The sequence below is a fragment of the Aureobasidium melanogenum genome (assembly GCF_000721775.1).
Source record: "Aureobasidium melanogenum CBS 110374 unplaced genomic scaffold scaffold_4, whole genome shotgun sequence".
Classification (NCBI taxonomy): domain Eukaryota; kingdom Fungi; phylum Ascomycota; class Dothideomycetes; order Dothideales; family Saccotheciaceae; genus Aureobasidium; species Aureobasidium melanogenum.
The window spans coordinates 995,979-1,022,427 of NW_024470056.1; the positions used below are offsets into that span (position 1 = coordinate 995,979).

Consider the following 26,449-nt stretch of genomic DNA (forward strand, 5'->3'; position numbering starts at 1 on the left):
CTTGCAGCGTAGCGACATTGTCTGGTCAGCTGCTTCAGTCGCACTGTTGTTTGTGGGAAGGACGAGAAGAATCTGAGGATGGGAGGTGTGGTATAGGATTCATTGGTCGTGTCTAGTGGCAGTTCTTGTACATATGCTCATCCCAGTATAAGCTCGTAGACGATGATCAGCGTGTTGATGACAATCAGCGGTACTGTGAGATTTGGTGTCAGCTTTGAGATGGATAGAATGCGACTGGAGATGTAAACGTACTCCTCATGAGGGTGCGGACTGAAGCGATCAGGTTGATGACTTTCGACTTGATGCTGGTGTTGTCGGCAGGACCGCCGAACGCGGGCTCTTGTTGTACGGATCCCCAACCGACTGCAGACTTCCTGTTAGCTCCAATGTGTCGTCGAGACGGTGTAGCTGGAGGTATGCGTACTTCTGGCAAGAAAACGATCTTCGGACAGGATAGCTATAGCGTTGACCAGCAAGATGGAGACTGACAGGGTACACGTATTAGCTTTTGATGGTTGCCAATCGAGTCGCAAGAAGGGTTACCATAGAACAGGCCTCCAAGGCCGAAGAAGAACATGATGGTGTTGGTAGCAGAGGCTTTCTGCGACTGTCGATGCTGGAGGATGCTTGCGCTTGAAGCAACAACATGTCTCCTTGTCGTCCCCACCACCGCGCGTTGCGGCCGCCCTCCTCCACACGAAGCCCCTCGATGAAAGCTGACCTGTCCTCACAAACATGCGCCAAGAACTACACCATGTCGCGCCAACTCGTTGGTATGTCTCGATTTCGTTCTCGCCATTGTTATCTAGCTTGACGAACGCTGATGTCTCTCTTCCATAGATGTCGTCCTGGCTGGGCTGTTACCCTTGACCATCTTCGTACATCTTTATCTCGCTCCTTTTACTAAAGTGGAGGAAAGTTTCAACATACAAGCTATTCACGATACTTTGATTCATGGCATTCCAACAAGCAATCCTGCTGCCTTCTTCAAATCGCATTATGACCACTTCACCTTTCCCGGTCCTGTGCCTCGCACTTTTGTTGGTGCTGTCGTCATGTCCGGCTTGACTAGACCTTTGCAGATAATCTTCAACATGTTACCGACCGAAGGCATTGACAAGTTTAATTTTCAGATTGTTGGTAAGACCGTTAGGCCTTCAGGTCCTTAGATGTCATTTTTCTGATGGGTCAAAAGCCAGAGGAGTGCTTGGACTGCTGAATGCAGCAGCTCTCATCCGATTCAAGCGCGCAATCGACACAGCATACGGCAAAGTGGCAGGAAGATGGTACATCATACTTCAAGCCTCGCAGTTCCATGTCATGTTTTACGCATCACGCACCCTGCCCAACATGTTTGCTTTCAGCATTAGTAAGTAACGAATCACTCAACGAGCACCTTCCCACCCTGACCATGTCAGCAACCTTGGCGTTGGCCAGTCTTATCTCTGCTCAGGCAGTTGCGACACGCACTGAAAAGAGCTCCAAGCGCAGGCGTCTAGCTCTCTACCTTCTTACCGCTTCAGGCATCATTTTCCGATCAGAGATAGCTATTCTGCTGGCCATGCAAACTCTATACTTGCTGCTTCAAGGTCGCACTTCTTTGCTCAACGAGGTCATTCCTGCTGGACTCTGTGGCGTGATCATTGGACTTGGTATAACTGTCTCGGTAGATTCTTACTTCTGGCAACGCTTCCCATTGTGGCCAGAGTGGATCGGCTTCGTCTACAACACCATTCAAGGGAAATCCTCCGACTGGGGTGTGAGTCCATGGCACTACTACTTTGTCAATGCCATCCCTCGTCTTTTACTGAATCCAATTTCTTGGTCTCTCTGTATTCCTCTTGCTCTGGTCAATCGCGCAACCCGCAAATCCAGCTTGGACATTATCATACCTCTCCTCGCTTTCGTGGCTATTTACAGCATCCTGCCCCATAAGGAGTGGCGCTTCATCATCTACATCATCCCAGGACTTACCGGTGTAGCAGCTGCAGGAGCATCGTGGATATGGACTCGCCGATTCAAGACCTTTATCTACCGCCTCCTGAGTTTGGGCCTCATCTGCTCGACTTTGCTGTCTTTCGCAGGTAGCTTGAGCTTGCTCTACATCTCCAGCTTGAACTATCCCGGCGGCGAAGCTCTCACACGTCTTCACGAAATCGTGCCAAGCGGTAGCGGTAGACAAGGCCAGGCATGGGTGTACATGGACAACTTGGCCTGCCAAACTGGTGTCACACGTTTCCTGGAGAAAGATGCAGGATCAACATTCATGTACGACAAGACGGAGAACCAGACAACACTCTTGGACCCTGGCTTCTGGCAGAAATTCGACTATGTGCTTGCCGAAGACCCTAAGCGCATCATCGGCAGCTGGGAGGTCATGGAAACGGTATATGGGTACTCTGGCATTGGTCTTGGTAGATTGGCGGCAGATCAAGACAGTGCGCCTCCTCTTTCAGCGCGCGGTGTCTTCACTCAACCTCTGAACATGCTGCTTCAGACATACAATATGGTCGCACGAACAGCAAGCCAGAAGCTGACTGGTGGGCGATGGCCCGTCGTCAAGATGGAACCAAAGATCTACATCTTGAAAGCACAATAAGAACATTCTTCGTTAGCTAGCACACACCCATCAAAAAGTATTAAAATTTTCCAGCCCCCATCTTTCCAGCATATCATACATAATTCGACACCTCGATCAAATTGCCATCTGGATCTCTCGTGTACACACTCTTCAACTTTCCTACGGCACCAACCCTGTCTACCACTTTACCTTCCTCCAAGATTTCTAGCCCTTCTTTTTGTAGCTCGGCAAGTACTTCTGTAATGGGTGTTGTGGTTATGAAACACAAGTCTGCAGTGCCCGGTTTCGCGAGAGTGGCTTTGGGTTCAAACTCTGCACCTGCTTGGTGTAGGTTTAGTTTCTGTTGTCCAAAGGAGAGAGCGTGTCTGTGTTTGGAAGAGTGACGTTAGTTTGATATGGACGATGTTGGTGATGAATTTTTGTTTAGCAAGAGGAAGTTACGAGTCTAATCCTGTGTCTCGTGTCGGGAAACATGCTTTATACATACCTCTCTACTCCCGGTCCATCCTTAGAAGAACGAAATACTTCGTGCTTCATGCCCAGCAGGTTGTAGAACTTGACTGTGGCATTGATGTTGCGACAGGTCAAGACAACGTGATCCAGGGCTTTGACTGCGAAAGGCATTTTGACTTGCTTGAAGTAGATAGCTGTGGAGATATCAACAGGCAGGTTACAATACTTAGATTGTAACTACCCTGTAGGTCATACGGGATGACCGGAGTTGGTATGATGCGTGCCATACGCGGCTGCGGGGCTGTTGAACCTTGTTCGGCAAGGATCAGCGATATTTGAGTACATAGATGTAACGAGCGATAGAGACAGCAGCACAAAGTAGTTGCATTCAAACAGTACAAGAGACGAAAAAAACCAGAGAATTGCGATATGATATACTACTGCCAAGAAGGTCTTCTAGCTGGTGATCCGAATTGAAACTCATCACTCCTCAACAGCTCAGTCGAATGCACAACTTCAGTCGTCTTGACGATACTCGGTAAATGCGCTGCAGAATCATGTACCGGTCCCCAGGGTATAGTCGTCTTCAAGCTCTTGAGCATCTGCGACCCATCCTCGAGGCGGTTCAAACGGTGGCAAGTTGGTGAATCCGTGCTGACTTGATAGATCAAGCCAAATCTTGCCAGCAATGTCTCGTACGATGTCCGGAGATGGATTGCTATGCTGGCTATGATGCAAAAGTTTTGCTCGATCTGCCACCAGGCTGTCGGGGCTATCATGTCTCTAAGTGGATCCTGAGTTGTACGATAGCCATGTAGGTATACCATGTTGGCGACAGAAGACATGGTTACGAAAAGACCGATGCCGACCAAGATACCCAAGGCGATCAACTCGTGTAACGGACGACTCATGCCCTTGACGAAGGTAAGAGGTGTAAGAGACAGAAGCAAACTGGTTATGACCCCGAAACCTGGCTCATGTCAGTGAGCTTCTTGCGCTGAGATGGTAATCCCCTTACCTAAGGTGACATATGCAGCAAGTTGTGTCCTCTCAGGCGGCCAGCATTGTGCTGCCAAATCGTCGTTCCATAGTGCAGAAGTTGGTTGACACTGCACCACTTGGATGACATTAGTCGAAATCGTACAGACCACTTGGACGAACATCGTCCAGCAGAACACCCATTGCCATTCTCGGTCCTGTCTTGTTCTCAAAGCAGTCCAGGCAATAGAGCATTTAGTCAAGCAAATCGACCACACACAGAGAGGTTGTGCGAGGAAACCAAAATGTCGGGCCTTGACTACTCTGACTGAGTCCACAAACACTGTATGTCTCCCCAGACCGTAGTGACAACCTATGGCGATGAGAACGAGATCGGATATTGCCAGTACCTGAAAGAGTCAGGATACAATGGGTCTAGAGCGAGGAGCACTCTATATTTACTGACCAGAGCTGCAGTGATCATGCCATCGGCCCAGACGAAAGGCGAATAGCGGCGAGCTCGTATGCGGGTAGCATACAGCAACAGAGACAATGCCAAAGTTATTACTGCGGGGACCAATGCTACGGCCTGCATGCTGGTGTTATGTCCGGCGAACTGCTGCTGCGGTTGATCGGCAGACATTCTGTGCTGTCCTGAAGCTCAAGCCCGGTTCTGAGACCCCTCAAGAGCTCGACAGTAAGCGGAGCAGTTCGGAGGCACGAAGTGGGTAAGGCAGGGGAGATGGGATACTATAAATCACATGGCAAGGCCGCTACCTGCAACTGTTTGATGGCGACACAATATGAGATCTTCTTGTGACTGTTGAAAAGAGCTTCGTGCATTATCTTTAACACATGTCTCAAGCTCGATCTGTGTTGGTGTCCTGCAGCACATCTCCTGGAGGGCAACCACAGTGAAGAGCGTGGAGATTGTTTCTGACTTCGGTTCCCTGCAGGTGCGTCTCCAAGGAAAGACACGCGCGCTTAGTCCGGCACATGGGCATGCAGTCGTAGCTGATGCATGAACTTAGAATTCGTAAGCAATCAACGAATCAGAGCCAACATCAGGACGTGATACTGGGCACGAGTTGAGCCGCTCTATTGGAGAACAACCCTGCTTCTGTTTTTGACAAGGTAAACATCTCGAAGTGGAAGGCGCGAGCTCGCACCTGTTTTGCTGCCTGGAGCGAACTGCATTGCACTAATGCATGCATGCAGGAATTGTGGGCAAGAACAGCCCGTCCTTACTCTGATGACTAGTCAGCTGCGGTTGAGACATCGCTATCATCTATGAAACTTTCGAGGTCACTGCAGTTGTTGTATGGTCTGGCTAGCTCCCGCTCCAAATGCTGTTCATCAAATCTGGACGATAGTTTGGATGTTGTGAGCCGTAACAAGATGCGATTTTGTTGCGGTTAGGGCAAGCACGAGAGGTCGGACCAACAACAGGCGGCTCACTGAACAGGGCTTGACGCAACAGGCAGGCAGACACTTGATGCTCATGAGATTTGCAAGGAAGGTGCAAGGATCCGATGATGCGAGACCATGAAGGCCCGGATCGGCAGGCGGATTCATTGCGCACCCCACAGCAACGTGAAACAAACGGACATTGTCACGCCTTCCAATGCTTCACTGACCCTTTCAAATCGTCCTGTCAGCTCGCCGTCCCTAGGGCGAGTCAAGAAGTACCGAATAATTGCTAGAAGAAGTGGTAATCACAATGAAAAGTCATGGCAAGTTCTCTTGACATTCGACCTTGATCAAGTCACGAAGTCAGGGTAAAGATGCACACCCGGCTAGGAGAATGATCGCCAGGTACAAGTACCACGCCACCTCGTTGTCCTAACGTTAGAGATAGATATCTCTATTTTTGTGTTCTTGCGCCAGAACTTCCTCTATCTCCAGCGATGGAGTATACCCGCCTAAGGTTATCGTGTCGAAGATCAACCCTTTCATATCGTTCATGAGCCGACCACGATCATTGCGACAAGACAGGTTCCACTTTGCTCTCGTCCAAACCAGCATTTGGCCCGTGAGTCGCATATTCGCAGGCCGCTCTTTCCAGAAGCAAGAGACGGGTCTTCCTCGTTACGAGAAAACACCTTGCGATGCGTGCTCTTCCGCTGCAGCATGGAAGGACTTCTCTGCATTTGCCAGTGGGTCATCGGTCCTGATTGATTGCCTTCTACGCCGAGTAGAGAAGTGAAGAAGACCAGGCTCGCCTATATAGGTAGGCCTCTCAACTGCTCATTTAATCCTCCAGGAACCTCTGTCTCTACCACACTCGCTACCTCTCGTGATCATTCGTCGCATTAGTTTGCTCGAAGTCTGATCTATCACACTCGCTCTATACTTACTCATAACATAATACGGAGGCACAGTCAACATGCACTTCAAGACTTCTGTTGCTGCTCTTGCTTCTATCAGTGCTTTGGCATCTGCCCAGGCTCCCAGCATTGGCTAATGGACACAATCTGAGATCAACAACGGCACTGCTTGGAAAAAGGTCACCCAGATCGCCAGGAGCAACCAGAAATACAACCTGGGCACGCGTGAAAACTCCCCCTGCCAATGGGATACCATGAATATCGGAAGAGAGTTCCGCGATATGTCCAAAGAGGACCGCAAGTCTTTTACCGATGCCGCTACCTGTCTCATGAACACACCTCCTCAGCGTATGCCCGCCGATCGGGCAGCTAGTTACCCTGGAATCAAATCTCGCCATGACGAATTCGTAGCCACTCATATAAATATGACCCTAATAATTCACGCGACGGCGGATTTTCTTGCATGGCACAGACACTTCATCAAGCACTACGAGCAAGATTTGCAGAACCTCTGCGGTTACACCGGTACACTTCCTTATTGGAACTGGGCTTTAGACGCTCCTGCGCCCCAAGATTCACCTCTGTTCACTGGTGACGAGTACAGCATGGGTGCCAATGGCAAGTACATCCCCAACCGCAGCGACACCTACCTCTACACTCAAAGCGTCAATATGCCTCCGGGCACTGGTGGCGGTTGCATCGAGAGCGGCCCCTTCTCCAACATCACCATCAACCTTGGACCCCTGGACCTGCCTAATACCAAAAACGTTGACAGCGACTACGAATACAACCCCCGCTGCTTGGAACGCGACTTCAACTCATTCTTTACCGAGCGCTACAACACTTTCTCCAACGTCACCGAGCTCGTTCTCGAAAGCATCTATCTCGAGGACTTCCAAGATAGAATGCAAGGCTATGCCGCTGGTGACCCCTTTGGCGTTAACGGAGGTGGTCATTGGGGAATGGGAGGTGCAGCTGCTGACTTCCATTCTTCGCCTAATGATCCTCTGTTTTTCCTTCACCATGGTATGATTGATAATGTCTGGACAACCTGGCAGAATCTCGACATCTACCGTCGTCAGTTCATCATTAAGGGAACTTCTACTCTCGGAAACAGCCCTCCTAGTGCTGAGATGACTTTGGACGATGTCATTCCCTTTGGCTTTGTTGCTGATGATCGGGTTTTCCGTGAGTTGATGGATACTTTTGCCGAGGGCTACTGCTACCGCTACGAGTAGATCATCTTCTGCTTTTTGTCGGCTGTAGCATGAAAAGCAAACTTTTTCTGTAAATACTTTTTTGCCTTTCTGTGCATAGCGATCTATAGGACTTTTGTAGACTACTTCATTATCTATATTTCGTAATGATATCATTTTCTGCATCTCCTCCTCAAGCTGAAGAGAGGTGATTTGGATCCTTCTATCAGTTCTCATACTCCTCCGTAAACTTTTCTGATCCACTCAACCCATACGCCAATATCGCCCACGAGCTCCAAAGCCTTTGCCATCTTGCGTGCCGCCTTGTCTTGCTCCTCTTGACTGCCCTTGACCACGTTCTGTGACAAGACAACCACTTGTCCATCAGCAGAGACACTAGCACTGAGACTTGCCAAACCGGCTTCAACTCCTGCGACCGGGAAGACAAATTCAAGAGTCGGTGAGGGCTGCGTGGACAATGAGATATCGATTGCAACAGCATTTACTGTGCTGATATTGGTCCCGCTAAGAAGATCGGCCAGTGACAAAGACGATTCGTCCTCCTTGGAAGGTGCAGTACTCTCTGTCTTAGCAAAAGTACCCTTGAGCAAACTTCCGAGATAAGCCCATTGTCGCAGTACAGGCAACAGAGCAACCACCTGGCGAGGATGTGCGAACGGGATGAACGTCAGCAGATAGCCAAAGTCTTGCTTAGGCACATAAAGCGCATTTTTGTGCTGCACATTCACACCATCGGGAGTGAGCACAGTTTTGATGGTTGAGGCAGCGGGTCCAGAAGATTGAAGGGGTTTGTTAAGCAGCGGCACGTCAGACGGCTTCTGGAGAAGCGATCCTTCGTATGTGTGCTGAATCTCCGGTATCTCGGACATGACGCTGGCAGAGCCAACGGACTGCAGTATAGCCGCCGCAGCTGTCCAGGGCATACTCAGTGGTGGGTTGAGTCTGGCTACGAAGCGTACGGCAGGCAGCTTCTGGACACCGGTGCTGGGGTTACTGTCAATAGCCATAGCGTCATTGTTGTCTTGACTGTTGTCGGAGAGGTAAGTAGGGGCTGGATCTTGCCAATCAATGCTCTGGGTGCCAGAAAGCAAATCGGTAGGATCCGTCGTCTCTTCAGCAGACTTGAGTATGCGGTCTGCAATCCAGGCAGACGAGACACGGATAGAGGAGTACGGGTCAGGGGTACCCGCCTCGGCTGTGATGTCCAAAGCAAAGATAGTTTCGTCGGCCTCTTTCAACGGATTCTCGGCAGGCTGCGAATCAACGTCCATGGCGGATGCGTCTTTTGCCGACTCGACAGAATCAGCTGGGTATATGTTGCTCTTTTCCATCCAGTAGTCCAGACTCAAGCCGATCTTTCTGCGCGCGTGCATCTGAGGACGACCACTCTTTTGGCACAAGACATGTCGTTCTGCTCTCAATTCCGGATTCCCGCGCTTCGCCTGTACGATGGCATGGGCTGCCTGTTTTTCGTGTTCGTAAAGCTTTTTCAGACTCTCGTAGACACCAGTGACTGCTTCGAAGCAGTTGAGCTGATTGTATACACTGAGTTTGTCCAATCTTGCCAAAGTTTCTAGGTTGGCAGCGAAGCGATCGAGTTTAGTGTTGATGGCAGAGGTGCCAGGTGCGGGAGTCAAGTCTTGGAGAAGAACGCTCGCGGCGGCAGCCTGGTGAGCTGTTACGGCGGGGTCCTGGCTGGAGAAGGAAAGGTCGATGTGGGTTGGAAGATTGTCCTTGAACTGGAAATCGATCAGGACATTGTTCTTGCCTGCTACAGCGACAGGCCTGTTGCCCTCAAATTTCCGCGCTTCCCTCTTGGCTTCGACTTCGACATCGAGTCCTGCCCAGCGTCCAACTCTTCTCACACCCTCTTCGCTGACTCTGCCAAAGCGGCGATGATGTTGAGGACCCAAAAGCTTTGTGAGAATAGTATCCAGCTTCAATCTGCGTTCTTCGTCTTGGTTGGGCTTGTGAGAGGAGATGCCCAGGTCGGACAAAGTCAGGTTCATTGGTTGTGAAGTGGCAGCGGCGTCGAGCAGGGCAGATGGAGTGGTCATGTCGAGGCCGGCGAGAGCAGCGGGAGATGCAAAGGCGAGCAGGTTGTTGGAGGGCGAAGCGGCCAGCAGAGTGTTAGACATGGCTGACAGGTTGCTCGTCTGGCTCAAGCTACTGGTCATGGCAATGCCGCCCGTAGCGGGCTTGTTTGCTGAAGCATGCTGTGATTGCGCCGTGGTGGAAGAGGAGGCTTTTGCAGCCGTCGAAGGTACGCTGCGAGGGGTGTGGGTGTGGGCAGGGTTGCTGGTGGTGTTTGAGTTGGTCAGTGGAGTATGGGCATGTTTTGGTTGCGAGCTCGCGTTTGTCGTATTCGGCGTCGTCATGGCGCCTTGGTTTTGGTTAGCAGATGGTCGTTGTGATGGTAAAGGCGTGCGTCGGCCTTGACAAGCAGCATTGTTTGCGTCTCGATCGACTTTCTACTGTCTATACCAGCTTGCGAGCTGTCGGCGAGACGCGACAAGGTGCCCGCGTTCGCATCCAACATGCATGACCGCACATGGTTCCTGTCACATGCGACCAACCGGGCACTTTAGCAACTTACGGTTATGCCCGCCAGCTATTCCCCGACTTCCGTGATCGCCCGAAACGCCATCCCCGGCTACTCCATAGCTACCTAGGTACCATGCGATCCACACAATCGCCGCCGACTGGGGCACGCTTCTATCACTGTCTCACTTGGCAAATGACCTTGATGTTCGAATAACATATGCAATTCGCTAGAATCAACAAAAACTGAAAGGGTTCCTAGGCCTGATGTCTCGCTGCTTCTCAGAGCTCATCCGCCTTTCATTCTCCTCTACCCTGTGAAATTATCGCCATCCAATTCTCTTATGCGTCCCCTGAACAATCTGCTGCGACTGTCCTGAAGAAGTGTGCTTCCTTGTGATTTGTTTTCTCTCCGTTTCCCTTTTGCTTGCCGTGGTCGCGTGAAATGTCCCCTTTAGGGCTTGGAAATGGGTACAACCATGTCAAGCTCGACGTTGTCGGCGTTGACGGCTGTCTTGTGCACGTTGGCGCCATCGACCTTGCCACAAAGGGTCTCGACGATGATACCAGTGATCTGGTAAGGGTCGGCACTCGAGGCTGGTCTGCGGTCCTCGAAGTAACCCTTGCCCTGCTCGGCAACGGCGCGGTTGACACGAACACTTGATCCGCGGTCGGCAACACCCCAGGTGAACTTATCCATCGATGCTGTCTCGTGCTTGCCGGTCATGCGGAGGGCGTTGTCGGTACCGTAGACATCCATGTGCTCCTTGTGACGCTTGGCCAGCTTCTCCATGGCCTCCTCAATCACCTTCAAACCGCCCTCCTGACGCATAGCCTCCGTTGAGACGTTGGTGTGGAGACCAGCACCGTTCCAGTCACCAGGAATGGGCTTGGAGGCGAGAGTGACCTTGACACCAAAGTCCTCAGCAACACGGTGAAGGATGAAACGGGACACCCAGAGCTCATCACCAACTGTATCACAATGTTAGTCTTGAAAGCAAATTCCACACGACGACAGGCACAACTTACGGTTAATGCCCTTGCAAGGACCGACTTGGTACTCCCACTGGGCGGGCATAACCTCGGCATTGGTACCCGAGATGTTGATACCGGCGTAGAAGCAAGCCATGTAGTGAGCCTCAACGATATCACGGCAGAAGACTCTGCCAGTGCCGACACCGCAGTAGTAAGGACCCTGGGGAGCGGGGAAACCGTTCTTGGGCCAGCCGAATGGCCAGCCGTCGACATCGAGAAGGGTGTACTCCTGCTCGAGACCGAACCAGAAGCCCTCCTTGGCGTGAGCGTCCATGAGAAGAGCAGCGTCGTGGCGGAAGTTGAAGGCATTGGGCTTGCCATCAGACATCCAGGTCTCACACATGACGAGGACGTTGGGCTTGCCACGGAAGGGGTCGTCAAAGACGGCAACGGGGCGGAGGTAGACATCCGAGTTGTTGCCAGGGGCCTGGCCTGTTGACGAACCGTCGAAGTTCCACTCTGGAAGCTCGTCGAGTTGGACACGACCCTTGGCGACTTGCTCGTCGGAGCGGTCAATGGTCTGCAATCTTTGTCAGTACAGATTTTGCATGAGGGATATAATCAAAGTCGCTAGCGGTGCGCGGTTTTGTGGATGGTTGCATCTTGGCGGAGCGGTGATCCGCAGGGCGAGCGCGCGCGACTTTCTGACTGTGCGACTGACCTTGCACTTGGATCTCATGCCATTGGAGCCATCGATCCAGATGTACTCAGCAATGACACGCTTGGGCGACTGCTCAAGGCTCAGGTACTTTTTGAGCTGTGGTAGTGGTCAGCGACGCTCTCGAAGAGCACATTGCTGTGCTTCTTCTGAGATATCCTCACAGTCTGGGTGTTGGAGAGATATGCTGAATCCGGCTGCGCGCAGTAATTAGTGACTGTTGAGCGCGTGCACAAGATCTTGTCCGGCAGTGACTCACCATGATTGCGGTTGTGTATGTGTGTGTTGACTTGAGAGTCGATTAAGATAGGGACAAGAAGAATGGAGGCACGCTGCTAAAGGCAGACGGCTAGCGAATGGATCGAGGGAGGGGAGGGGATGAGGGTGGAGAGCAAAAGTGAAAGGTCGGAGCAAGGGCAAAGGCTGGGGAAGTTATTTGAACCAAACGACCAAGAGCAAGAGCGAGGCAGCTTTTGGTGTTGACCACGCGAGCTCGGCCTGCGATAAGAGTCCCTGCCTAACACAGGTACTTCATTCAGCCGCCCGCTGGCTCCTGCCGCCCCGACGACGCCATCGTTGCTTCTGTCGCCGAACCGCTAACAATGCCATCCATATCAGTCTTTATCGACACCCCTCGTGCCCCTCCTCTGCCTCTCAATTCCGGTTTCCATTCACTGCTCCATCCTGCTTCTGCCGTGCTGCTGCTGCCATTCTAGCCCAACATCCGTCTCTACGTATCACAGCGCCGGCCGTTTGGAACTCCTTGACTGTTTTGATTTCCTAAAAAGCCCGTCCACCACGTATGTTCTTCAACGATCTAGCTATTCCTCGGCTTTTCGCTTATGACCGGCCCAAAAAGCTGAGACCCTTACTCTACTTATCGTTGATCCAAATGCTGTGTCTATTTTCGTCATGTTGTTGCTTCTATTCTTTATCTGATAAACCCTTGCTATTGCAACAATTTCATATCTGCTCGCACCCTGCTTACGCCCTGCTCTCTGCCCCTTCACAGCCTCGTTCGTGCCGCGATTTTTGGTGATCTGTATCGCAGAAGGATTGCGCGGACAAATGCTGGAGATAGTGGCTTGCACCATGTCACCGATCCCCAGACTTGATCCATCCAATAAACTTCTTCCGCCTTTTTGTAGCGGAAACCCGGCGCAGAGGTTCGTGCCTTGTTGAACCCAAGGAATTCTGGAAGCCCAGATTCCAACTCTGTCTCCAGGGTCTTGTTGAACACAACGCCGGCCTGGATCGGTATCGAAGCACATCTCTGCCATGCCTGGACAGAGAGAAGCGTGTGATTCTTCTGTAGGCTCAAAGGAGCGCTACGCCTCTAATGCGCCCTGTTCTTGAGTTTGGTTGTTGGACCACTCCACCGCACAACCTATGTGGGCTTGAAGCCGGGCCTAATCAATTGTGCTTATCGCAGCCAATGGGCTCGCGCACGATTTGATTACAATGACATTGATCCCCGTGTAACAGTGCGCGCGCCGTTGCCCGAGCCCGGAGTGTTTGTCAAGTTTGCCGCCAAGTTTACCGCCTGTTCTCCCTCCCAACGCCGCTTTCGGGGCGACATTGACAGGCCATCTGAAACTACGACTCGTTCGCCGGCTTCAGTTGTCCTCTTGAAACAACTCTTCAACGTTGGTATGCGCATGGGCTCAAAGAGAGCAAAATATTACCCAATTCTTGGCCTTTGTATGCGCCTTATGGACTGCGTGCTTCCTGCAATGAGTCATGAGCATATAAAAACAAACATAATTCACGCAAACCGTACAAGAGCCGCGGCTGCGACGTTCTTCTCAAGTAAAAGCGTGATTTAGTAGAGGGCGCCGAGGGTATATCCTCGGAGTTGTGGTGGGCTGTAGGCCAGTTACGCTAGCAGCATATTCTGGAGTCGTCAACTTTTCAGCAACTGGGTGCGTTCCTCTCCCTCACCTCAACTTTCAGCACGCTCTGCAAGAGTTGTTCAACAGAGTTGTTTTGTTGCTCTTTCAACAAGGCACCAATACTCGGCTTTCCACCCGTCCGCAATCTTGATTTTCCAGAACTCAGGAAGAAAGCGGACGTACACTTTGCTGGGCTGACGTCCTATTACGAGAGATTTATCAGAACGACGACATAGCACACCCTGTCCGAAGGCTCTACTCCCAACCTCACACCTCGACTATACCGGCCATGCCCCATTGGACAATACATGTTCCCTAGCTTGGACTACGCAAAGAGGCAAAGCGTTTCTGACCACAGTATTACGAGATCGAATCGTCCCCGGAATCCCCAGCTCGATCTGTTCATCGATCTCGCCGCAAAGGACATCTGCCGGCATATTTGCCTCGACCCTCTGTTGCACCCAACAACACTCTATTCCTTGGCTCGTATCCCCCTCTTCTATCGTTTGCGTCAGATATCATGACATGGGATCAATGCGCCAGCAGACACATCCTCTCCAAGAATAAGTACCTCTAACATGCGACTCTGCAACGCATCTAGTCTATGGTGTTTGAGGTCTGCTTCAAGCGAAGGACTAATAGGTAGGATTGGTAGTGAACACCCTTGATTTAGGTGACTTTGGTTCTATGGCTGCAAGTTAAAGACCCTTTCACGAAAGACGAAAGTTGGCTCAATATTATTCTCGCGTGGTTATCACACATGACTCCATATTACCAGGCGCCTGGACAATTTATGAAGGGTCTGCAACTCTCGTTCTCTGCATCCTGTAAGTGTGTGTAGTACACGTAGGAAAGTTCTTGTTCATTTTCACTATTCGTCCGCTCACAAATAACGGTGTCAAAATGGTGACATATATACACGCGGAAGTGTGGTTTCAATCACTGTTCTATGGCCAACATTCGCAATTCATGTTACCGTGTTTACAACACATTTTCACTTCCAGCACACAAGACGCGTCCATCAAACCCATGAGTGGTTAGGACAATTCCGAGTTGTGTTCTTGTCAGTTCAGTGCACAACGCATCCACAACTAAGAACAGCATGTATCGCATGTGAAAACAGGCGATAATTGCTTAGAGACCAAGACAGCTACAACACGTTCAACACACGCTGAGGTCACTCTGCAACCTGTAAGCTTGGTCTGTCTCGATCCAAGCAAAGCCTGTTGGTTGCTCGCGCACAGCGGCGCGATGTGTCTTGTGCAAACTCCTTACTACCACTTGTGTGGCCACTATGGTCGCCCTTTGATCGCTCCTAATGGTCGTTGTGCACGCGCAGAGCGCCTTCCAGGAGCATGCTGGGAGCCACAGGATATCGGCGTCAGCAGTCGGGAGGCAATGTGTGGCAATTGCGAGCGCTGGCTTCGAGTTACAGACACTGAACAGTCCGAAACTACCAGAATTGGCCCCGTCGACTGCCACAAGTTCAATCAGCTCGTAAAGCTTCACAAGCAGACGTGCGATCGCCGGTACTGTCCTTTGTTGTCCGCACTATCTTTGTCACTCGCTGACGACAAATACAGCGCAAGCGAAGCAAGCAACTTCTCTTCAATCACTTCCGCCACCTATCTACCGATCGCAAACGACCTGACTCTGCGCAGACCCAGCACAGTCAGCGAGATATCTGTCACTTCTACCACAGCCAGTGTACTGTCTACTGGAGGCCGTCCACCAATTCTCACCATCAATTCTCCGTCACGAGTCTTCCGCACTCCTACTTGGACCAACATCGAAGAGTGGACCAAACAGACTATTCATGACGACAATCCTCAAAAGCAAGAAACCCCTGCTTCATCTGATCAACACGACTCTTCATGACTTGACGAAGCAACATTCATAGCTCAATTGGCACGACAAGCATGAGCACCATCACGAGAAATGGCATACCAGATTACAGAAAATGAATCAAATGTGCATACCGAAAAGAAATTATCTTGATGCTCCCATCTAGAATTGATTCATTTTATGACTCTATGAAAATGCAAGAATGCTTCCGAGACCATGCGATGTTTCGCTGAGAGCGCATCAATTCAAGGCTAGAGATGGGGCTCTCTCTAGATACTATCCAGGAACGTAAAACTTTTGTGCATTTTTTGTGGCTGTAAAATGTGGTTGGCATCGAGCATGGAGTAAGGGAGAAACCACATGCCCCCTGATGTCGGCAGTCACTCTCCCCAATTGGGTTCCTACAGATATGCAGAAACTATTGTGCATTTCTATGGTTGGAATGTCGGTTAGCATTGGATGTGAGAGGCAAGTTTACTAGGTTCATATACCTTTTTTCTATTATCCCTTACTCTCTTCTATGCATCTTTGCCGATTGAGCAGAAGCCTCGATCTCGAGGGGGTCGTGCTTTCTCTCTGCACAACGTGTTAGTTTTGAACGTTTGCTAGATGTCTATTGACATACTTCTCGATGATGCGATTGCAGCTTGTGCTGTATCGGGATGAATGATGTGATGAGTGGCTGGGCGAGGCAAAACAAGGCCACCAGGGCATCCGGTGTATTGGGCGACATCGAGAGCCGGGTACCATCCAGTATACGAGGCAGGCAAGTTCTGCGACGATGGCTGGGTCGATGTCGTAGCAGTGGAAGGTACATTGTTGCTAAAGCTGCTGCTGTTCTTGAAACTGCCGTCGCTGCTGACAACATCGCTTGCCAAATTCATACCGCCACGAACTCTCGGTCCTCTCTTAATCTTCTTTCCAGACTTGGAGCCTTTCTCCCATGGTTTGAGAACGTCAGTCTCGATAAGTTTGGGGACTGTTGTTTGGTCGCCTGTAGTAAGTCCGGGCGTTGAGCTAGAGTTGTTAGGTGGAGATGGCTCGCCATACGGCATATAACAGGGTGCGGACGTAGGACCGTCGACTGGATTTGGAAGGGTCCATAGTCCAAAAGGTGCGTTGTGGCTCTGATAGGCAAGTCTTGTGACTCGCATGCTGGATCTGTCCTCGCATTCGTGCATGCTTGCTGGTGATGCACTTTTGTCGATTTCTTGAATCGATTGATCAGTGATATGCATGTCGGGAATCGACGCAAATGAAGTTTGGAGTCAAAAGAGAAACCACTGAGGGCGGCTGAGGTATATTAGACGACGAGACGAATGCTGGAAAAGGGTTGGATACAGGGTACGAGTACAAGGTCGACGCAGAGATGAGCAAAGGGTCGGTATAAAAGAGATATACGACGAAGGTAGATTGTGTCTTCGAGGTTTCGTCGAGTAAGACATTCAGGTCTCCGAGACTGACGAGACAACACGAGGCGAATACTAAGAACGAATATGAGCGGCGTTTATCAAGAGCTTGAGACGGTTTCACTCCCTCTGACAACCTGTGAGACAACGTGACAGTGTGCATCGATGAGGGCTTCACACCCATCTAAAGTGAAGACACATACTTACGCTCTCATATAACTCGTCAAGGTAGTTGGTTCACCCGTTCATGGCTTCCCAGCCTTCAAGGCCTCGTTCCCACCGATCATCCTCCCACATGTCCATCTGACCTGCAGAGTTGAGCCTATACATCATCTTCGTCCCTTTTTTGCTCCATTGTACATCTTCGCCGTTCACAAAACGTGCAAAGGCTGCATTTAAGTCTTTGAGGACCTTCTTTTCCGCTTCAGTCAGGCCTTGCCCCATACCACCTCCCCAAAACCAGATTGCACGATCGGTAGAGTGAGTGACTTTCCACTCTGGAGGCGCAATATAGTCAGCGCATTTCGCACGCCATTCAATACGATAGCGAAGAAGGTCTTTGCCAATCGTAAATCCACCTTTTGCAAGTTGGTTCGCAAAGCCACGCTCGAGATCGTGCACCTGTACGTCGGCATACAGACGCCCGAACAGATCAGGCCAGTCCTCAGCGAATGCGGGAAGCTTTTTGTCTGGTACACGAAGTTCCATGAGCTTCTTGACCTTTGACTCTGGGTAATCCGCGACCAGACGTTCAAAGACAGCGTCGTAACTCCAGTCAGGGGTCCGCCAGGCCTTTCGCTTTGTTAGCTCCTGAAGATAGCCAGAAATGATATATACTTACTCCATAAAGGTAGTGCTCATCGCGCACTTCTCCATTGAATATCTTGATTCCCCTGTCTTTCAACTGCTTTGCGAACGAGCCATCGTTTATGCTTTCGATCAAGTTTTCGCTGATGAAAGAACCATCTAGCACGGGACGAAACTCATGGAGTCTCATGCTGCTCTGAACAGCAACCAATTGGCGAGCTGGGATTTTACGCAGTTGAGAAAGTTTTTCCTCTGCGCTTAGCGAGAGAGGAATGCCGAGCCAGTTGAGTAGTTCATCGAATTGTTTTTGACGACTCTCGGTTGAACGGGGCTTCAAACCGGGTCCATTCGAGAGCATGCAGACTACCAGCTTGTTAGTATAATGCATACAAAATCAAGGCAACACGACTTGCCTCTTTTGATAATAGAGGATCTTTGTGGAAGATGCACATCATAAGCAAGCTGCTGGAAGGTCGAATATGAACCAGCTGAATAACCTGCAACGGTGATATTGTCCTTATTGCCACCAAAAGATACAATACGATCGTGAACCCACTCCAAGGCGATGCGCTGGTCCCAGAACCCGAAATTCGAATACGTTTCACCATTAGCTCTTGCCTCATCTTCTAGCTCTTGTCCCGCAAGAAAGCCGAAGGCATTCACTCTGTAACCAGGCATGACTACAATAGCTTTGAAGGCGGTCTCACTCAGTAGCTCTGCCAATGCCTCCGGTCCCATATTTGGGTCCTATGATGGTCAAACAAAACGTCAGTATACCTTCCCTCATAGATGCGCGGACCGAGAGATTTACCCCGAATTGGAGCCATCCGCCGAACAGATAGCAGAACACTGGCCAGCCTTCTGCAGGTCGATCTCCAGCAGGTATCCAGATGTTGAGTTGGTGGCAATCCTCACTCCAGATATCAGGGTTAGGCGGTCCAAGAAAGCCTGGTTGAGGACATATTCCAACTTGGCCAGCGAACTTGGCAGGCTTATCCTTGGTGCCATAACGATGCGATAGGGAAAGAGGTCGAGGTGCACGGAGCCGTTCTACGGGATGCGCATATGGAATGCCTCCAAAGTAATGGCAAAGAACATCCGAAGATGATTTTTTTGTCACATTAAGGCCTTCGATGCAACCCAGTTCACCAAGGTCCAGTTGATACGGAGAAGTGCTGAACTTAGCCATGTTGTGCAGATATTAACAAGATAATGCCAAGTCGTCGTTATATGGTGAGACCTATATGTTGGATGTGTAGATTGTGATTAAGTGCAAAACAACCGACATATATAAGTCTTCTTCGGCCAGCACGCTTGATAGTCTTGCCCGGTAGGCCGTTGAGGGATCGATCGGGGAGCATCTCCACTCCCGAAGGGCAACTTGAACCGAGCAGCGACGTCTCTTTCTCTGTCCGAATCCTACCAAGATTGCGCTCTGTATACATGACGTTGTATCTTGCTGCCAAACGTAATGAACATTTGAGCGCGATGAGATAGTGACTGATCTTACAATTTCTTTGCAGTGCTTGGACTCAATTGCTTGCGCTGAGCTAGTCTCGACTATACAGCTCGAAGAAGTTGGCGGCCTACCTCGTTCATCAATATCCTTGAATCATGACCGTACCAAGGTTCATACCTTCTTCAATAAGCAAGAGAACATCCAGATCTGAAATCCACATGAAAGTCCAAGGCAATGATGCTCCTCCCAGGGCATGATCTCAGAGTAGATTCACTTTCAAGGATCTGCTTCAGGACGTGATAGGAGGGCATGATGACAACACTCAAATTGGAGCCAACGCATGTGAATGGCAATGAGATTACGCTGTCCAGATGCTCTATCGAGTAGCATGTGTCTTCAGCACCTAGTGATCTAATCAAGCGTGTGAATGGTTTTGCTGGCATGTTTGCCAACATTAGATCAGGATCCATGCGGTTCTGACCATCCGATTGTGAGCTGGCTGACGGCAATAGCACATGCGTTGGAAGACCGCATGACAAGTTCGTCCATCCCTGGACTACAAAAGACCACCTCTCACCCTCGATAGTCCTTCTCGTTACAAAATACTCTGTGCCAAACACTTCCAAAGGCCTGTCTTTCATTGAGTCTGATCGGTATAGCACACTTTTGTAGCAACACCCACCACTACTTCGGCATACCAGTACAGGGCAAAGATGTCTTTGTCTCCAGTCAATCAGGACTTGCATTATGTCAAATTGCTCGCTCCATCCACCTTCAGGCAACTATTGCGACAGAGTCCGACGAGTTCCGAGCCACCAAAGAGTACGAAAGTCGACCCTTCTCAAGTTGTGGACAGTGGACACGAAGAAACCGATGACGAACCCTCTCATACTCAGCCTCCCACCCCAGTTGCATCAATCGAACACTGGTCTAATCATCACGATGCCAGTCAAGATATTGTTCAAGACTCAGATGGACCCACCGCCGCCGAGAGCAACACTATGCGAAACGCCGATCGAGGAGCTGTCGGCAGCTCCTCTTCGCCATTTTCGGTAGAAGATGACTCCTTTGACCACCAATACATGAGTGACAGCGACCTTATCGAAGAGACCTTCCGTCGAGCTCAAGGATACTCCAAATTGTCAGCCATCACAAGAAGAACCTGGGAGACTGAGCGAGCAAACACTCTCTTTCAAGAAGGCAAACCAAAGCACTTTGAGTGTTCAGAGCATCTTTTGAGTGGCAACCCATGTTCCACTCTTCAGGAGTACCTTCCGTCAAGAACAGCAGCGCGTCCTGTTGTTTCCTCTTTCTTTGGTCACAACAAGCGTGAATGGAACCAAATCATCAAAAGCGTCCGAGTCTTTCTATGCAGGAAATGCTACCAGCGCTACGAGCACAAGCTCCACCCGCACTTGGCCTCCATACAGCTACCTCTTTGCAGAGAGTTGATCGACAGACTCGAGAGATGGCGTCCTGGTTGTCTTTTCAGGGTCAAGCTCACTAAGGCTATGGAAGAGAAGGTGGCGAGATTTGAGAAGAAGATGAAGATCGAAGGATCCGCCAGACCCGATGTTGCAGCAGAGATTGATGCTGAGGATTTGGAAGACCAGACTTCAGATGTCAAGAGAGCCACCAAGACGCCCGTACTATTTGCCATCGAACTCGAGAATCGCTTTGGTGGTAACAACAAGACGACAGAAGAGCTTCGCGCTCTTTTCGATTGGCTGGAAGCCAAGTTGGCAGATGAAACCATCGAGGATCTTCCAGCCTTCGAGGCACTGCTCCAGACTCGCACACAGGACATTCAACAGTTACAGGTCCAACAGAAACGCAGACCTGCACTTAAGAAAGCATTGCTTATGAAAGTGCCAGCTGGACTTGCTGCTGCTTCACATCAACCCACCAAGCCAGAGTGTACACCCACGCCCGCCTCACCAGAAATCCTGAGCACTTTCGACGGATCGAGAATCATCGCGCCTTCCGCCCTGGCTGACTCTGCTTCTCGTCCGAGGATCGTCCTCAAGTTGGTCCGAAGCAAGAAGCGAAGTGGAGACAATACATTGGAAGAAGACTCCGCTGCTTCTGCCAAGAAGGCAAAACTCACAGAGTCGGACGATGAGGTCAAGGATGCTAAGCCGCACTTGCCTGATGGAGAAGTTGCAGAGGAGCGTACAATCGACGATTCAGCCTTGGCATCTAAGGCGCAACAACATGTGGAAGTCACGGACGGCAGCATGCACTTGACATCCTTGACTTTCAGCAACATTAAGTGTGTCGACGCTGCGCCATCCTCTTGATCGGCTCATCAAGAGTATGTTGTGCCTCAGTTCCTAAGTTCAGGTCATCACCTTGGAGGAGATATTGACAGAGGATGATTTAGCTTGATGCTATGATGTTCCTTTCATGTTCTCGAAATTCGCGACATGTCTGAAGGGAGACAGTCTTGTTATTCTGTTTACTTGTCTTATTATTGTCTTGTTTCATTCAAGGATATCATGTCATATAAGTCATGAATGCTGATGACTGAGTTCAAAAACCATGATACCTTGTTGCCAACCTTCATGCTATACATCCGCCATTGCCGAGAACAAGATCTTTAATCCTCCGTCTCTGTAGCTGTGGTTCGTTGGGCCACTGGCTGACTATGCCTTTCGTATCTTGTGCATTTGGCAACCATGGTTACTCCTTGTCTTCAAGACATATCACAGTTCTAGCGGTCGTACCACTCATCGCTTTATCACGGTATACCTTGAAAGAGTGGTCAGGATGCAATTTGCCACTTGTTACATTCCGTGCGCAGCTTTCACTATGTCAAGGTTTGGTCAGTCAGCTGTCCTCACGATGGTTTTTCCAATACTTCACTTGCCGAGTCATGGTTATAGCTTGCATATACTCGACAGCAGCTTTATCAATATCCCCTGCTTCATTGAGTCATGAAGCATTCTTTCCAGAGATCAAACGACTCTCGCACGTATGATCGTACTCAACATCGGGTCGGCAAAGGTTGTTATCAGTCTTTCGGCTCGACAAGCCTCCTTGATGGTCTCTTACAACGTGATCTTGCTTGATGCCCGGTGGGCATCGAGAAGCAGAAGGGTTTCGACATCCGGAGATAGGTGGAGATGGCGTATTGCTGGGCTTGTGGTCTTGTCAAGTGGACAGATGAGGCTGAGGCGGCCAGACTGTATAGCGAAGGGTCCTAATGCCGCGGGGCGAGCAGTGACATTGTCTGCTCCAGCCAATCGTTTGACTCTTGGACGCGGCTGGCGGGGTTGTTGCTGCAAATCTCAAGTACAGTTCCAAGACGACGCCAACGACTATCAAGCATCTATACCGCCAATAAAAGCAGGCTTTCCACATCGTTGGCCTGCAGTGCGTGGCAATGGTCAATCGATCAAGCATGTACCAACTGATCTCGCGGAACTGATGGCATCACCTTCTTCTGAGTCACCCTTTCGGCTGGATTGACTGTGACGGCTCAAGTGATGTTGCAGGTAGAGCCTCTCGAAGTGCTCAATGCATGTTTCGTTCCGAATTCTACGTCTCCGTGGGGCTTTTGCGTGTAAAGCTTCGGTGTGGGACAAATTGACCGTTCTCATCCGGTAGGATTTCGACGGGATGAAGACCTTACCAATCTAATCTTGGACGTGTTGATGGCCGTGGTCTCAGTAGTCATGTTAGCCTATTGATGACCAATCGAACAAACGTGCATTGGAGCAAGACATGCTATTGTGGAACTTTCGAGAGTGGCACGGCGTGGTGATTATCAAAGACAGAGTAAGAAGGCGCAACTCCTTCGTCCAAATCTTGCACTTGCCGTACTAGGGCAAAGGTGTCCATGATGTTCCGCAAAGTCTTCCGATTTGAGGGCATGGTCTCTTCGAAAACTCAATGACAGCAACAGTAACGGCTGTTGTTCGGCAGTTGAGGCACGTCAATAAAGTTGGCCACGACTCGGGCCACGAGGGACTGTGTAAACTCCGAACAGCGAGATGGCACAAAGACATGTCCCTCGTGTCCCAAAGTCAGAGGACGGCACGACCCATGGACATAAACCGCACCAAGCGTAAATCGTAATTATAGACTTCACGTCAAGCCCAAATCGGATTAAACGCTCCGACGTACGTTCGAGGACCATGAGGGGTAATACCGTGAGAAGGGTACAGTACGGATAAGGACAAGCCTCAGCAAGGGAAGCATGTCACTCATCCTTCAATGTCCAAGAACAGGCTTTCGCATGGAGCGGCATACAATCCTCCAATTATGTGTTTCGTGGAGCATGCAGGGAGCAATCCTTCGCCGCTTGTGGTCGCATCCCCCTTCTCTCCTCCGGAACGTTGACATATGAAGGTTCGTGTGCGAGCGACAGTTGGTGGGCACACGCATAGAAGGATTCGATGAAATTGTGCCCTGAAGAAAATCGCTGATGCGTTCAGCTGACAATGAGCAAGCCACAATCTCTTATAGGCAAATCTGTTCTAGAAAGTCGCTGATACTTCTTCTCCCCTGAGACCACGTTGAAGTTTCTAACGGCGCATATTGACTTTCGTATCATGGAAGCCACCTTGTCTCGCATATCTCATGACTTTCTAGAGCTTCTTTCTGTTAGCAGTCGCAAAACGAAATAGAAGATTGCTTGGGGGTTGGGACGGAGCTTGAGATGAGAGTACTTAGTAAAAAATAATGGGTTTGACTGTCTAGCTATGGAATTGAATAGGATTCGCTGCTGTGGTATAATAACAAAGTGGTATCAAGCATCAAGAAGTAAGCAGCGAGAGTTATTTCATGAACGCACCATACTGCACCAAAAACTCCATCCGCTCGCTGTCACAAATAAACAAAAGAAAACACAAGTCGCATTGAATCATGATAATCAAACAGCCGTGGCGAGAAGGAAAGGATTGCCTTGCTCGTCCAACCACGAGCCCTTCTCTTCGTCTGTGGCTTCAAGAATACCCTCAGCCCTTCGAAGAGTCTGGACGTCTAGGCTGGTGACCCAGTTCTTACCAGATAGAGGCTCTCGCACTTGATTGTCGATGCCGAGCATCAAGTCGTCTTTCCAGAGTCTCCGCGGCCCATCAAACACACAAAGAACTCGTTTCTTCATCTTCATCTTTTCTGGAGGTGCATTCCAAGAGGGAGGGTAATCTTTGCGTCGTTTATTGTTCTTTGTTCCAGAGTGGATGGAGACACCGCCTTTGGAATAAGTCATCCCCTGGCGGGCCGCATCTCTGTTGTTGCTATTGGCAAGGACAGGAGAGCTTGTCTCATCTTTGATGTAACGCTCCTCTTCATCGTCATCCTCGTCGTCATCATCAAAGACGGGTGGCCCGGCGAAGTTCGAAGCGCTGCTCAAAGAATGTCTCTCCAGGGTATCTCCATCTGCTGTGTTGTTGGTGGTGTGGGGGAGAGAGGCTGGATCAAGGTAGGGTCTGTTAGATTGAGGTTAGTATGTTTATGATAACAACATGTGCATGTGCAAGGCTTACCAACGCATCCTGGCTTCTCGGGTAGTGAGAGAGCAGCATAGTTGAATGTATCGTTTAAGAGCATCTGATGGTCGTATTGATTTTGGTGAAACACGCTGGTTCCGACTCCATGGACCGGAGTCCAGCTCGAGGAAGACTCGATACCCATGAGTGGAGATCCTCTAGACGAGGAAAGCATCGAAGCAGCCGATTCAGATTTGACCGAACGATTGGGTCGAAGATCGAAATAGTTAGTGGCGGTATTTGTAGGCGAATAAAGAGGTGTCGAAAGCTGGACACTGTGTTTTGTGTATTTCGAGGAGTTCTGGGATTCCAAGATGTAGTTGGAAGGTGCCTCAGTAACCGTACTCTGCTCGAGGCTGTACGAGTTGAAGTTGCTGTTAGGTTGCTGCAACGGGTATTGGACGGCTTGATAGGTTGATGTGTGCGTTGGGAGTCCAGAGAAAGCGTATAGAGAATACTGCTCTTCTTGTGTAGTTGCCATGTTGATGGGGCAAGGACTGAAAGCAAGCATATCGTTCGGTGCTTATACGGAGAGTTGTATGTACCAACAGCCTGATGTCAGAGACGAGGTACCACGAGAGGTCAAGAGGATCCTGAGGAAGGGGTAAGCATTGGTTAAGTGTGTGCTCTAATCATCCTTTGGGACCTACAAGAAAAAGAAATGGAATCAAGTTCCCGAATCGAGCAACCGCTTCGAACAATTTGCTCACAATGATAGGGCGCAGATATGCGAGGTGTTGACGAATGCAGCGATTGCCCGGAAGATCCTCGACAGACAGATGGGGACCTTACCGCTTGGGGAAAGGCGGGACGCAGTAGGTAGGAGCGGTTGTCTGAAGCTCAAGCTCGTCCCTGTTCGAGGCCAGTCTTGACTGTACAGACACAGCTGAGCTCGTATACAGAAGGAGAATATCAAGAAGACTGGACTGTTGATCTTCTCGCTTCGAGGGCGAACGTGAGTCTTTATCTAGTTCACATGGGCTCACCAGATGGCATGCGGCAGTCTTTGCGCCTCTGGAAACGGAACCGCAGCACACGAACCACATGCTGTTTTTGACTCAGTTGGTGGACCCTGGTCATGGCCCATGGCAAAGGAATGGGCGCTGTCGCTTCTGCCCTACGGTTTGAAGAGGCTTACAACCTACACCATGGCGTCGCTGAGGAAAGTTTATTGGATCGTGTATCTCATGGCTGCAGATCAGTCCGTCTGGCAGCGAATAGAGTGACGATATACCAGCGTCAGATGTGCTGTTTTGGGTTCGTTTGCTCCGCTCATTGACTATTCGGCTCCAGCCCAACCAAAGTACCGGGAGATGAGTTCGACCTTGTCAGCAGTCAAGATTGCACGACCGCAGAACACGCGAGGATGCATGACAAGAATGCTTTCACTCGACATGCAACAGTAATCTCCCTGTGGTGCAAGCTTGTCGCGCCAGCACTCTGCATGGTCTCCCCGACCGTTTTGGTGTCGGATATGTCCTAGTGCCATGGCAGCAATTGGCAGGAGTCACCGAGTGAGCTATACCATATCGGATGGAGGTTCTGCGAGGAGCACACCCAACGATACCAATGATACCGAATGGCGCAACGACTAAAAATTGGCGTGCCGGAGTGCGCGAGGGCTAGGCACGTTTTTCGGGGGAAGAACTCCCAAGCAAAGATCCGTGCGCTGGAGGCGATCTTGCCTCTTTAGGGAAATGATAGCTAAGCAGAAGCAAACCGTTCTTGGACCAGCCATGAATCTCGTCAGAA

The 26,449-nt window shown here is 50.2% G+C and overlaps 12 protein-coding genes across 12 annotated transcripts; 4 read left to right on the forward strand and 8 right to left on the reverse strand.

Moving 5' to 3' along the window:
- Positions 1–137: 137 nt before the first annotated feature.
- Positions 138–577, reverse strand: M437DRAFT_43109 (Yos1-like protein; the record flags this gene model as incomplete). The annotated part of the gene is made up of 4 exons (XM_041020683.1): positions 138–193; positions 253–363; positions 425–484; positions 544–577. The coding sequence occupies 4 exons, from the start codon at positions 575–577 to the stop codon at positions 138–140; spliced, it is 261 nt and encodes an 86-aa protein (XP_040882441.1).
- Positions 578–754: 177 nt separating this feature from the next.
- M437DRAFT_82385 (uncharacterized protein) lies at positions 755–2,599 on the forward strand (the record flags this gene model as incomplete). Its single annotated transcript, XM_041027733.1, has 4 exons — positions 755–773; positions 841–1,140; positions 1,196–1,369; positions 1,419–2,599. The coding sequence occupies 4 exons, from the start codon at positions 755–757 to the stop codon at positions 2,597–2,599; spliced, it is 1,674 nt and encodes a 557-aa protein (XP_040882442.1).
- A 73-nt stretch (positions 2,600–2,672) lies between these two features.
- M437DRAFT_42950 (Glyoxalase/Bleomycin resistance protein/Dihydroxybiphenyl dioxygenase) lies at positions 2,673–3,205 on the reverse strand (the record flags this gene model as incomplete). Its single annotated transcript, XM_041020658.1, has 2 exons — positions 2,673–2,946; positions 3,069–3,205. 2 exons carry the CDS (start codon positions 3,203–3,205, stop codon positions 2,673–2,675), a joined length of 411 nt encoding a protein of 136 aa, XP_040882443.1.
- A 266-nt stretch (positions 3,206–3,471) lies between these two features.
- Positions 3,472–4,655, reverse strand: M437DRAFT_73345 (uncharacterized protein; the record flags this gene model as incomplete). Its single annotated transcript, XM_041026007.1, has 3 exons — positions 3,472–4,004; positions 4,053–4,422; positions 4,479–4,655. 3 exons carry the CDS (start codon positions 4,653–4,655, stop codon positions 3,472–3,474), a joined length of 1,080 nt encoding a protein of 359 aa, XP_040882444.1.
- Positions 4,656–6,542: 1,887 nt separating this feature from the next.
- M437DRAFT_42678 (Di-copper centre-containing protein) lies at positions 6,543–7,577 on the forward strand (the record flags this gene model as incomplete). Its single annotated transcript, XM_041020619.1, has 1 exon — positions 6,543–7,577. A coding segment is annotated over one exon (1,035 nt), but the record flags the coding sequence as incomplete, so codon positions are not given.
- A 191-nt stretch (positions 7,578–7,768) lies between these two features.
- M437DRAFT_42428 (uncharacterized protein) lies at positions 7,769–9,934 on the reverse strand (the record flags this gene model as incomplete). Its single annotated transcript, XM_041020572.1, has 1 exon — positions 7,769–9,934. The coding sequence occupies one exon, from the start codon at positions 9,932–9,934 to the stop codon at positions 7,769–7,771; it is 2,166 nt and encodes a 721-aa protein (XP_040882446.1).
- Positions 9,935–10,551: 617 nt separating this feature from the next.
- On the reverse strand, positions 10,552–12,884 carry M437DRAFT_73348 (uncharacterized protein; the record flags this gene model as incomplete). Its single annotated transcript, XM_041026008.1, has 5 exons — positions 10,552–11,069; positions 11,127–11,652; positions 11,794–11,889; positions 11,955–11,987; positions 12,882–12,884. The coding sequence occupies 5 exons, from the start codon at positions 12,882–12,884 to the stop codon at positions 10,552–10,554; spliced, it is 1,176 nt and encodes a 391-aa protein (XP_040882447.1).
- A 2,049-nt stretch (positions 12,885–14,933) lies between these two features.
- Positions 14,934–15,560, forward strand: M437DRAFT_82390 (uncharacterized protein; the record flags this gene model as incomplete). Its single annotated transcript, XM_041027734.1, has 2 exons — positions 14,934–15,211; positions 15,266–15,560. 2 exons carry the CDS (start codon positions 14,934–14,936, stop codon positions 15,558–15,560), a joined length of 573 nt encoding a protein of 190 aa, XP_040882448.1.
- A 475-nt stretch (positions 15,561–16,035) lies between these two features.
- Positions 16,036–16,765, reverse strand: M437DRAFT_64034 (uncharacterized protein; the record flags this gene model as incomplete). The annotated part of the gene is made up of 2 exons (XM_041024345.1): positions 16,036–16,103; positions 16,153–16,765. The coding sequence occupies 2 exons, from the start codon at positions 16,763–16,765 to the stop codon at positions 16,036–16,038; spliced, it is 681 nt and encodes a 226-aa protein (XP_040882449.1).
- A 408-nt stretch (positions 16,766–17,173) lies between these two features.
- M437DRAFT_73349 (carboxylesterase) lies at positions 17,174–18,932 on the reverse strand (the record flags this gene model as incomplete). Its single annotated transcript, XM_041026009.1, has 4 exons — positions 17,174–17,728; positions 17,778–18,106; positions 18,157–18,490; positions 18,555–18,932. The coding sequence occupies 4 exons, from the start codon at positions 18,930–18,932 to the stop codon at positions 17,174–17,176; spliced, it is 1,596 nt and encodes a 531-aa protein (XP_040882450.1).
- Positions 18,933–19,915: 983 nt separating this feature from the next.
- M437DRAFT_64036 (uncharacterized protein) lies at positions 19,916–21,502 on the forward strand (the record flags this gene model as incomplete). The annotated part of the gene is made up of 1 exon (XM_041024346.1): positions 19,916–21,502. One exon carries the CDS (start codon positions 19,916–19,918, stop codon positions 21,500–21,502), a length of 1,587 nt encoding a protein of 528 aa, XP_040882451.1.
- Positions 21,503–24,078: 2,576 nt separating this feature from the next.
- On the reverse strand, positions 24,079–25,178 carry M437DRAFT_64037 (uncharacterized protein; the record flags this gene model as incomplete). The annotated part of the gene is made up of 2 exons (XM_041024347.1): positions 24,079–24,620; positions 24,695–25,178. The coding sequence occupies 2 exons, from the start codon at positions 25,176–25,178 to the stop codon at positions 24,079–24,081; spliced, it is 1,026 nt and encodes a 341-aa protein (XP_040882452.1).
- Positions 25,179–26,449: the final 1,271 nt, after the last annotated feature.